This window comes from Vombatus ursinus, unplaced genomic scaffold (genome assembly GCF_900497805.2).
Source record: "Vombatus ursinus unplaced genomic scaffold, bare-nosed wombat genome assembly UNPS02014822.1, whole genome shotgun sequence".
NCBI classification, from domain to species: domain Eukaryota; kingdom Metazoa; phylum Chordata; class Mammalia; order Diprotodontia; family Vombatidae; genus Vombatus; species Vombatus ursinus.
The window spans coordinates 1,725,423-1,737,783 of NW_020954600.1; the positions used below are offsets into that span (position 1 = coordinate 1,725,423).

At 51.1% G+C, this 12,361-nt stretch overlaps 1 protein-coding gene across 1 annotated transcript in view; it reads right to left on the reverse strand.

Moving 5' to 3' along the window:
• CREB3L1 (cAMP responsive element binding protein 3 like 1) overlaps positions 1-10,168 on the reverse strand; it is a 56,922-nt gene extending 46,754 nt beyond the window's left edge. The window contains exon 1 of the mRNA XM_027837659.1: positions 9,893-10,168. Coding sequence (XP_027693460.1) covers positions 9,893-9,994 — 102 coding nt within the window. The 5' untranslated portion in view covers positions 9,995-10,168. The remainder of the gene's footprint in view (positions 1-9,892) is intronic.
• Between the last annotated feature and the right edge of the window lie 2,193 nt (positions 10,169-12,361).

Sequence of the window (12,361 nt, forward strand, 5' to 3'; positions counted from 1 at the left end):
GTGTGTGTGTGTGTGTGTGTGTGTGTGTGTGTGTGTGTGTGTGTGAAGTCCAAAGATGATAGTTAATGAGATTACCCTAATGTGGAACTGATTTCCAGCTCTGGGAAGAAGAATTATGGCTTTGGAAGGAGCAGAGGGCAGAGAAGGGCCTCTTCTTTCCAAAGCCAAGGATCCCAGGCCTAGCCAGGGGAGCCCAGGGCCCACCCCTGCTGGGTTGGATGGGAGACTGATAAGAGCAGGTCAAGGAAAGACTTCCTCATCAGCTGGGTGGCCCGAGTGGCTTTGGGGTTTCAGAATAGGAATGCTATTGGCTCAGTTTGAAAGTTTGAATCCTGGCACCTGAATGGCAAGGGGAAGGGAGCTTTCTGGGCCTGAGGTTCTCCTGCTTCTCCCACAGAACTTGTGGTACTGAAGCCATAAGTACATCTCTTCCTGCTCCATCCTCAGAGGCCAGAACAGAGGCAGGACCATGGCAGAGGGAGGGAAGCTGGGGCATCGGGCACAGAGAAGTCTGGCTCTGCTATCCTATCAGTGGGTGGTTCAGGTTGGGGCCAATCCTCATGCCCCACTTAGCACCCCTGTTCCCGAAGCCTCCCAGAACCTTACAGGAGGGAGTGGCCTTCAAGGGAGGAGCAATTGGCCTCATCTCCAGCTCTGGCCGGCTCTCAATGCCTCTGTTAGCTCTGATCTTTTGCGATGGGACTAGCTGGTGGGGACACTGTGCTCTTGGCCCAGCATAGGAAGTCAAATGAAAGCATGGGGTGGATGGTGGAGGAGAGAGAGGAGCTGGGGTCAGATTGAGGTTTGGGTCCTTTGGTTTCATAACGTGCCTGGGTGATGCTTTGTTCCCTGGCAAGGTCAGATCCAGGGCCTGAGCTCAATGGCCCCACCACAAGAGGGCAGAGGACATCTCTAAGGACCCTTCTAACTGAATCTATGGTCCCATGGCTACCCCCCAAAAAGGGCTGACCAGGGACCACAGTGGAATATAATTATACAATGTGTGCTAGAGACCCTGAGGTCTGAGATCGAGGCTGGCATGGAGCAGGTGAGATTTTCTCTAAAGAGCCACTCCAAACCCTCTCCCTGTGCTTTATAGAGATAGGGCAAAGCTACCCTCCCATTCCTTAGAGGGGAGCAGATCACCCCAAAACCTTCCAAGAGAAGTAAAAAACCAAACGTGTAAAAGTATAGAATTTAGAGCAAAGAGGAGCCTTAGCTATCATCTATAGGAAACTGAAGCCCAGAGGGGAAAGTGACTCACCCAAGGTCACTAGGGTAACGAGCCCGCCTTCTGGGATGACAGCTTTTTGAGGCGAGGTCTAGAGGCTGGGAGGTCCCTTCCTTCCAGTCAGCCCCATGCAGGGGACGCTGACATCAGGGCCTGAGGCTTCCTAAAGCCCCTGTCTTTTATTTCAGCTCAACAAGGGTGGCTGAGCAGACTGTAACCCTGACCTTGGAGGAATAGCCACACTATGGTGTAGTTTCTAGGACACAGACTCTTAGGACCTCAGAGGACATCTAGTCTACCCTCTTCATTTTACAGATGGGTAAACTGAGGCCCTGGTGGCAGAGATGAGATCTGAATCTTGGTGCTTTAAATCTCAAGTCAGTACTCCTCCACATTCCTTTGCTTAAGAGGTCTAGCTCTGGGGTCAGAAGGTCTGGGTTTGAATCCTACTTCAGACACTTTCTAACTGTTTAACCTCTGGGAAATGACTTCAGTTCTCTCTAAAGTGGGGATAACAAGCCCAGTACTACCTACCCCACAGAGTGTTGTAAGAGATGAACTTTGCAAGCTTTAAACCCTATGCTAATGTGCTTTCATGCAAATGGCAGATCCGGTTATTATGAATATCAGAGGTCATCATGTTTCTCCAAGGTTGACATCTCTGTCTCAGCCAGGGCCCAAATTATTCGCCAGAGGGTAGAATTAGTTTTGTTTTGTTTTGGAAAGGGGGTCCCCTAGCTAGAGCTCTTTCCATCCCCCAAATGGCTACCTTGCAGAGACAGCCCCAGCAGTTTCTAGGCTATGTACCCAAAGCAGGAAAACTCTCCAAAGGGCACGTGTCCTGTGACTGCATGACTGAGGCGGCCTCCTGGGCAGGTACACTGACCTTGGCCTTGTTACCAGGTTGGTGCCATTGGACAGAAACTGTGGCCAAGCAGTGGGGACCGAAGGCTTTGAAATCCAAGAACAGAAAGGGCTTTATAGAATGTTCCTTTGACACATTCTATCTGAATGTCATAGCTTGTGGCCACACTCCACCTGGCAAGCTCACCCAGCCTCCCTGACTCTCTCTTCCTCCTTTCCCCATATACCCCAGCCCAGCTCAGGCTCTGCCACTCACCCTGCATCTATCCACAGCAGCCTCCATGCTACACTCTGCAAACCTTCAGGCTCTACATAAATGCTAGCTCTCCAATCCTTAGTTTCCCTATCTGAAAGATGACTATATAGCATCTGAGGATTCTAGATTCTAACATTCCTCCCATTTCTGCTCGCCCCTTCCCCCCATGTCCTCATGTGTATGCTATAAACAGGAACATTTTTAGGGGAAAGGAGCAAGGGCATCAGCAGGAGAGAGGGGCCCTGAAAAGATCATGGAGGGTGCTTTCCATTCAAGGAATTGCTAGAAGGGAGTTCCAGCTCTTTTCAGGGAGGGATGGATGTGGATGAAAGGGAGGCTGCCTGCCTGTGTGTGTGTGTGTGTGTGTGTGTGTGTGCATGTGCGCAAGCTCTGATGAATGCATTCCATATCACAGGACCCCAAGATTGTCCAATTTGGAGCTGGACAGATCCTTAGACAAAGGCTAATCCACTTCCATTTTAGAGATGAATGAAATGAGGGCCCAAGAAGTTAAATGACTTGCCCAGGGTCACACAGGCAGTTAGTGGTCGAGTCAGGATTTGAACCCAGTTCCTATGACTTTGGAGTCTTGCCACCATAACACATTGCCTCCTAGGAGAGCTCCCCTGGATGGACTAAAGCTCACTGTATTGGGGCCAAAGTCTGGAGTGCAGCTGGAACTCAGGTGGGGCCAGGAACTGGGTCAGGGCAGTCCTGGCCTTCCCGGAGTCTTGGCTCACAGCCAAGGCAGGTCAGCAGCTTGGAGCTAATGTCATGAGACCACCTCCAAGGGTTCTCTCACTAAAAGCTCACACATGGGAATCCTAAACCATTAGGAGAATGGATATAGGGCTGCAAGGGACCTTCCTCATCTAATCCAATCCCTTCCTTTTATAGATAAGGAAAGTGGGCACCACAGAGATTAAAGGATTTGTCTGGGGTGGCACAATTAGCCAAGATTCAAACCCAGGTCCTCCGACCCCAAACCCAGTGTGATTTATCAATGCTGTCCCACATTGGGCAGGTAGGCATTAGGGGAGCACCCCATGATCTTGCAAACCCGAAGTCTGAGCACCTTGCTACTGACTAGTGGTGGGTCAAGTGCAGGAAGAGAAGAGAAAAATCCCGGGGAGTTCCCTACCATTTTTTAGGGCGTCGGGACCCTTAGTCGGATAAGTTCGCTACTCCTGGCCAGCTCCCACTGCTGAAGTACAGACATTCCAGGTTGAGACTACAGGCGCAGAGTATCACTGCTGCAGTTTGAAGTGGTGATACAAAGAGAAATCTGGTCTCAATAAGGTGGAGAAGGAAGATGCAGACCAAATGGATCTGAGATTAAGAGCCCCGGTCTGTCCCGGGTAACCAAAGGGTCCTTCTGGTAGCAGCAGGACCAGGCAACTTCTCTGCTGGACTCCCTCCAATGCAGTAGCCCCAGCACGACTCGGGCACTGAAAGCCAAGACCTCACTCCGTGTGTAGAGAAGGCAACCCTCTCTGGAAAGTCTTGGACCATCCCCAGATCCCCTCGTCTGGGTCCCTGGCCTCTTCTCCCTACCCCACCGATTGTTCCCAGGCTGAAGCAGGGAGGTCACAAATGGACCACACCTCAGAATGTCATAGAAAAGGGGAAGAGCTGGAGGCTGCCAGCTCTGAAGGCTGTGCCCAGTGGCTCGGTGTTTAGAACTGAGCGCTAACGGAGGCCAGGGCCACAGATCAGACTCCACAGAAGTGAGCAGCTTTTGTTCCCCACGCTCAAGACAAATCCAAATCTAGATCAACTATCCTTTTGTACCATAGCAGCATCCATCTGCAGCTGGAAGGCACTTCAGAGATCACCTCGTCCACAGCCTTCATTTTACAGAGAAGGAAACCGAGGCCCAGACAACTTGTGTCTTGCCCAAGGTTGGGTAATTAGCACATGGCAGAGCCAGCATTCCCACTCAAGTCTGGTGACTCTCCGGGGTTCAGGACTACCAAGTTCATGATTATTCCTACTTTACTACACATGGGTGTACAACACAGAGTGTCCTAAAAGTTTTAGTGCCTTTGGCTTACATTAAAGACGTTTGGGACACCCTATATTCATCAGCAAACTTGTTTCAACTCCCTGATTAGTCTCTATTCTCCTAGAGGGCAGGCGCCTCTTTATACCCCTCCCCCACACCTCTGCACAGTGCTTTGCTCGTATTGAATGTTCAATAAATGTTTGTTGAATGAGTGAATGAATGGATTTGAATGACCCTTGGGTCTCCTCTTGGTCCCAAGGGGGATTTGGGTCTAAGAGTATGCATGGCTCAATTCCATCTCTACCATGAGAATAGATTGGAGTTTATTGACACTATTCCATAGTAAGGGACTGCTCTTCTGGAAGATGTGTGATTGTGGGAGGTCTAGAATTGGAGAGCAGAGCCCCGCATAGGGAACCCACGAGTCAGGGTTTTTCCAACAGTCATACCATCCTATTTGGTCTAGGACCTGGGGAAGTAGTATCCAAAGCCAAGAAACATAGCCCAGCACCGAAATCCTAAATCCTGGGACAGGGGCACCTTAGCTCAAGCCTGAGGGGGGAACCTCAGGATGATGACCTCCTGTCTAATGGCTTCAGCCAGTGTCTCAGGTCTCCTCAGCTAGGTACCTCTCCTCTATGGGAGCCCTGAGTTAAAAGGATACACATTTTAATAGAAGGACCCTAAACCTCACTGATTTCTGAAGTCCCCATAACTTTACATTGGTAATTTGGGGGTTGGGGGTAGGGGTGTGCCCTTGCTCTTTTAATTCTCCCAGAAGGCACAGGAAGGAGGGAGATTAAGGGCACTGGGACCAGACTCCGTGCTCTCTCCCTTTTCCTGGGCCAAACCCTGGATACCTCTGACACTCACATCCCCCACCTCCCCCATCTGTTGGGAAGTTAATGAGTTTACTGTGTAAACATCCTCACAGGCAGCTTCCTGCTGCTCCCCTCTAAGACAACAGCTTTCACTCCAGTGCAATGAAACGCAGCCCCAGCTCCCACCCACCCCACCTTCCTACTCTCCCAGCTGGGGCCCTTCCTGGATCAGAGGGGCCATTTCCTGGGTTGGAAGGCTCCTTTTAGGATCTGGGGGAGGTCCCAGGTCTGCTCACCCCCTTCCTTAGTCAGAAACCCTAAACATGGAGGGACAGGGAGACCCAAAGACCTAGTCTCTGCCATATAAGTAATACCTACTCTATTCTGCCTTGAATCCTTCCCTATTCCTACTCACCGGTACCCAGGCTCTTTCCCGTAATCTTCCAATTGCCCACGGAGCACAAGAGGGGATGTCGAGGAAGGCTGTATTCCAGGGGCTTTCATCACGGGGCTTTGGGGAGGTGCAGGGAAGGGAGAGGGGCCCGTGATTCCTCAGCAAAGGACACAGACCAGCCTCTATTTTTATTCTTTCTTTTTTTCCTACCCCTTATTTTCAAAAGAGTCAGCTAATACCCTGCTCTCCAGTTTCCTTATTTCAACATAAGAGCTTACAATCTTTCTCTACTCTTTCACTCAGCGGAAATTCTTTTCTCCTTTCCTTCAAGAGTATTTGCATTTGGTGTAATGGGAAAGGACCCTGGCTGGGGGAACCAGATTTGAAGCCCATCCGTCTGGCTTATTCCCTGTGCCACTTTTGGCAAGACAATTCACCCTCTTTGGGCCTCAGTTTCCTCATTTGTAAAATGCAAGGCTTGAGATCCCTTTTAGATCAATGAGGCCCTGGGGAGAAGAGGAGAGAGACTTCTCAATAGGATCCCTAGATGCCATATAGTTATTTTACAGATAGGGAACCTGAGAACTGGAAAGGATAAGTCATAATAACAGCTAGCATTTATATAGACCCCTAAGGTTTGCAGAGTCAGTATGACCTAGCGGATAAATAACAGGCCTTGAAGTTACAAAGAGAATGTCTTCCTCTGACACTTACTGGCTGTATGACCATGGACAAGGCACCTAATCTCCCAGTGGCCCTAGCAACTCTCTAAGACACTAAGTTGCAAAGAAGGTGCCAATCTTCATCAGTAGAAGGAGTTTCCTCCCCTAAGAGGTCCCCATCCAATGACATCACAGGTCTATTAAAGCTTTGGAAGCACTTTATATATGTTGCCTCACCTTCACGACAGCCTGTTGTAATAATAAGGTGCTATGATAACAGAGTACCTACCTTGCCGGGTTGTTGTGAGGATCAAACGAGATAATATTTATTTATTTATTTTTAAAAGCACTTAGCACAGTGCCTGGCACATAACAGGTACTATACAAGTGCTTGCTCCCTTACTATTCCCATTTTACAAATGAGAAAACTAAGGACTGGAGTGGGAAAGCAAAAATAGTGCTATGTTATGTTTATATTGGACTTTCATACCTCACAATAACCCCGTGAGGTATCAGAGCAGGTATTCTTTCACCCAATTTCCCAGATGGGGAAACTGAGTCCCAGAAATGTTTTGCCCAAGGGTATATAGCTAGTTAGTGGCAGAGCTGGGATCCAATTGTCCTTATTGTCAGTTTGATGCTGTGTTTACTATGCCAAGGTTTCTCTTCCTTCCCTCAGATATCACCCCCTGCTACACCTCCCCATCTCTGAACCCGAAGGCTTCTCCCAACAACCCTGTCTGATCATACCCAGGTGAGATTCTGTGCTACCCCAGAATGAAAGCTCCTTAGCCTGAACTTCTCCCTTGTCACAGCCCCTGGACCTGGTGCCCCTTTCCACTGGGACTGGGCTATGAACCAACCAAGCAGCTGGGGGTGAAGGACTGAATGGGGAGCTGAAAGTCTTCTGCTGAGTTTATTTAGAAGAAAGTTACAATTCAGGGGCAGAGCCAGGAGCCTCCCCACCTTCCTATCCCTGCTGAGAAGGTAGTTGGTGCCTGTGAGCAGCAAGGTGAATCCCCACCCCCTCAACCTTTTCCATTCTTCCCCCCGGTTGTGCTTGGAAGCTAGGATCAAAGCTGGTCATCTTAAGGGGAGTAGATTGAGAGAGAGTGAGAAGTGCAAAGGATCTAAGAATTCAGCTAATCCAGGCATATCCCTGAGAATCCATGGGGAAAGAAAGCGAAGAGAACATTTTTTCTTCCAGGTTGTCCAAGGAGCAGCAGGATCCAGAGTCTCTGGAAATCCTTGCCTAATACGGAGCTCATCCTGGAGAGACCGTCCCACCCCTTATAGTGAGAAGAGACCTCATTCAGAAGACAGTACGAAAGAGCACTACTAGGGACTGGCTGGGCACCTGGATGACTGGCTCCTCTTTGGGTTCCAAGGGAGCCCAAAGGTACAGTGGCCAGCGCATTGAACTGGAAATCAGGAAGCTCTGGATCTGAATCCCAACTCGGACCCTTAACAGCTATCTGGTCCTGGATAAGTCACTCTGCTACTTATTACCTTCATGCCCTAGGCCACCAAGTCACTTCATCTCTCTGAGCCTCAGTTTCCCAATCTATAAAGTGGGGATAATAACAGTACCTACCTCACAGGTGTGTTGTCAGGATTTAATGAGATAACATAAGAAAAGCATTTTGCAGACCTCAAAGGGCTATATAAATGCCAGCTGTTATTACTAATCACAAGCCAGAGAGGCCACGAATCCCGCTTGTGTTTCTCAGAGTTGTGTCAGACATCAATTGATTTACAGTATGGAGCTAGTCTGCTTTGCTTCTTTTTCTCATTAGCAGAAGACCATCTCATAGACTTAAAACTGGAAGGGGCCTTAGAAATAATATGATTTGACTTCTCCTCCCCTTTCATTTTGCAGATGGGAAAACTGAGGCATAGGGAGATGAAGTGACTTGCCTGAGGTCATTCAAGTGGTAACAGAACTAAGAATAAAACTCTGATCCCCTGACTTAATAGCCAGTCCTCTGCCACATATTCCTCTGCAAATTCATTCATTCATTCATTCGTTCGTTCATTCATTCATTCATTCATGCATTCATTCATTCATTCATGCATTCAGCTAACATTCATTGAGGACCTATGCTGGTGCTGTGCAGGCAATCGAAGGTGTATAAGGCATAATCCCCACCCTCAAGGAGCTTACTGTCTGATGAGGCATTTACAATCTGGCCAGTACCCTATTACCAACCTCACCTTTCCCTTCCCTAACAAGGGACAATTTCTCCTGTTGGGAGGAGGTGCAGGGTGGGATTCCCCCCCCCCCAAGATGCCAGGGTATTGAGCTCTCTACTTTTTCTGGAAAAGTTCTCAGAGTCCACTTGCTGGCTTGGTACCTAGGGTAGTTGGGTCCTGAGAAAGGCCTGGGTGGGCCTGGAGGACCCAGGGGAACTTGGCCCCTGGATGAATTAACCTGCAGGGATCTTGTCTGGACCTATTTCCAAGCCACAGGCAGACCTCCAAGCCACGCAGGGTCCTGAAATTTCAACTGGGCAGGTCCCTCCAAAGCCAAATATTTTCTCCCGTGACTGAGCTCACGCCCTGCCCCCATCCCCCTCCACTCACCATCAGGGCCTTAGGGCCGAGCCAGCTAGAGGGAGGACACATTTCCTTGGGGAGGGGAAGAGAGAACGCCAGCGTTCTCTGCCCACTGTCATCCTTTTCTTACAAAGGGGTGTGCAGGGCTGGTCCCTGAGCTCTGTCCTGGAGGTCTTTCTTGTTATTCTGCCCTGGGTTGGTGAGGAGTCGGCACGCAACATCTCCCGAGCGACTGGTCTGGCATTGATCCAGGTTGTGTCCCCGAAGGGGTGCCAGGCTCAGCCTTTCTCTGGCTTTCAGCAGACTACCCCCTCCCACCTCCCTCCAAGATCAGACTGTGCCTTTTGCTCTGGGGACAAAAAGGGGGAGATAGGGTGGGGACAGGGGTGGAGTGGGGGGAGGGAAGGGGAATCATCCGAGCTTCTTTCCTCGGGTCAGAACGGCCCTATTGCCACGAGAGACCTTCTCCCCACCCCTCCCTCGGAAGCTCCGGAGTCCCCGGAGCTAGGTAGAAATGCAACCTCAGACGGCACCCCCGGGGTTAGAGCTGGATCCCGGGCAGCGGTTAGATCTCAACCTCTTGAAGTCGGGTTCCCAGGCCAGTTGGCCTTGAAAGGAAACCAGGTTCCAAGTGGGGGGAGGTGAGGGAGAGGGTCACAACTGCCCCCTCCCAGGGCGGACCACTGTTTCCACTGCCAGCATCCACCCCCTCCGCGACGGGCCAAGGGGCTGAAGTGGGTAACATGTCACTGAAAGAGGCTAAGCGCCAGCGAGTTGACCCCGAGGGTGGCTCTGGGCTCTGGTACTGCTTCCCTCCTACCCTAGCCTCCTTCCCTGGGTCACCTCATTTTTCCACTCGGGCTATAAATGCTACTCCCACCCGTCCTGCCCCTCCCTCCAGGAGGCTGGCCCCCGCACAGGTCGCAGCTGCTGTACCCCGGGGGGCGCCAGACGGCGCCAGGGGGTTAGAGCTGGGTCCTCTGCCTGCCTCCGTGGTGTGCGTGTGTGTGTGTGTGTGTGTGTGTGTGTGTGTGTGTGCGCGCGCGCGCTCAGCAGCGGGGGAGACGAGTGGCCGCGGGGCGCAGACCCCTTGCCTTCCTTACCGCATTGCTCAGGAAATCCGCCTCGTTCAGATCTCCCAGGTCCAGAAAGCTGGAGCCTGGGAAGAGCCTGTCTGCTGGGAAGGGTTCTAATACGGCGTCCATGGTGTCTGGCTTCGGGGGCCCCCGGGAGGTGATGCGGACAGAACACCCCCTTTCCTGCCCGGCTCAGTCAGTCCAGCGCTGCGGCGCGTCCAGGCCACCAAGCTCGCCTTCAGGCTGGCAGCTCTCCAGCAAGCACCCGGCAACCTTGGGGTCTCGTCTGGCTGGGGGCGACGGCGACAGCGGTGCAGCCGGAGTGTGGGCTCAGGGCGCTGAAGCCGGGAGGCTCAGGGCATCCGCGAGCCGCCGGCAGGGCAGCGGGGCTCCCGGCGCACGGTGGGCATCTCTCCTCCACCCCGGGCAAAGCTAGGCTCCATGAGGAGCAGCTGGGGCCGGAGACGTGGGGGCTCCCGCCCCTCCCAGGGGCTGGGCGGGAGCCGGGAACGGGGGAGCTGCGGACTCCCCCGGGACTGGGTGGGAGCCGAGCTCCAGCTCTCTCCTCTCCAGCTCCCTCGGTGCGTTTCTCCCCTCCGCACTCTACTGTCACTTTCCCAGTCTCCGAAGCCGGGAAACCCAAGCTCCGCCAGCCTGGCTCGGTTGCCACGCCCCCACCTCCTCAATATTCAGGAACCTTCTTCGTAGTAATAAGATTGGGGGTGTGCCTTATCTCCCAGACCCATCCCTTAAAGAGGCAGCAACGCGTCGAAGACCAACCCTTCCATTCCTTTTCTCTGCGCGCAGAATGCTTGCCCTCGAACGAGGGCAATGATTAATGATGACTTGAGACGCTGTGGTACTCGAAGGGAAATCAGTATCAGGCACTGGACAGAGGGTTCAGCTAAGAACTCCTTCAGCTAAGGAGTCCTCAGCAGGTGGCCACAGACCCTCAGCTTCTTCGTTGCCGTGCCAGCCTCCCTCCCCTGGCACTAATTGGCAAGTGCCAGGCATTTCCATTCCAGCTGTTTTATGATAACAGCAGTAGAAAGGAACCGAGTTAGAAAATTCCAGGTCATTGTTCCTTCACCAAACAGGATATGTCTATATCCTGCCTAACATAATGCCTTGCACATAGTAGGGACTCAGATTCTGTTCAACTGCACAAAATCTTTTCACCAGCACTACTTTAGCCGGTCCTAGATGTAGTTCATGGCATCGTAGGTTTGTCATGGGGAAAAAAAAAAATAAAACAAAAAACCAAACAAGAGGTTTTTCAGTCCAGTCTGTCATTTCGCCAAAAAGGAAACTGAGGCACAGGGAAGGGAAATGATTTGCCCAAGAGCCTAGGTCCTGTGACTGGGGGCTAGGGAATGGGTAGCGTAGGCAGGGAGGTGGCTCAGTGGATAGGCCACTGGGCCTGGCATCAGGAATATTTGAGTTCAAATCCAACCTCAGACACCAGTTATGTGACCCCTGGGTAAGTCACAACCTCTGTTTGCCTTAATCCACTGGAGCAGGAAATGGCAAACCACTCCACTATCTTTGCACAGAGTCATGAAGAATCAGACATCATTGAGTGAGAAGCAGAGGCTGAAGACAGAGAAAAGAGATTGAATTCAATTTGATTCAGCATTTACTGAACGCCTACTGTGTTCAAGGTTCTCTGCCAGGCGGGGGAGAAATGGATTGTGTTCTAGTTGTTGAAGGAACAGTGACATGGAATTCCTCGCCTCCAAATGCTCTTTCTAAGGTCGCTTCTCGTTTTAAGGAGAGGCAGCACGGATTTATGATTCCTTTTGGAAAACCAGGGCTGCGTTTGGACGTCCAAAGTCTGTGGCCTTGGGCAAATCAGCTCATCTCTAAAGCTCCTTTTCTCATCTGGAGACAAAGAACAGCAGTATCCTACTGAACAGGGAGAGTGCTGGACTTAGAATCGGGAAGGCTGGGTTCAAATCTCACTCCAGACACTTCTTACTGACTGTTACTTTACTGGGAAATAGAAGGGCTAACATTTGCAGCGACTGCCTCACAAGAGTTGTCCTGAATATCAAAGGATAATCATGGGTGGAAAAAAAATCTCTGTAACCTGCATGGAGGGCCTGTCTTTGCTGGTGAAAGCACCTCCCAGGAAGTCCTGGAAGGGACATCGAAGGTCACCTAAACTATTTTAGAGATGAGGGTACTGAGACTCAGAAATGACAAGAATTGCTTAACACAATCACATAGAAATAACACCGTAACACATAGAGGGTTTGGAATAAATGTTGATTGATTGACCAAAGGACAAGGAAGTCCTTTCTTGGCATTTCTGCCTTGGCCCTCAGAATTTCGCCACCTTCCCCTGCATTTAGCCAGTTCCCCAGAACTAGCTGGGGGACATTCTAATTCATAAAACAGCAAACCCACCTGGAGAAGTCACTCCGCAATCAGCTGACAACCCCCCCCCCCCCCCCCCCCCTGGTGGTGAAAAAACAGGAAGAGAGAAAACAATAG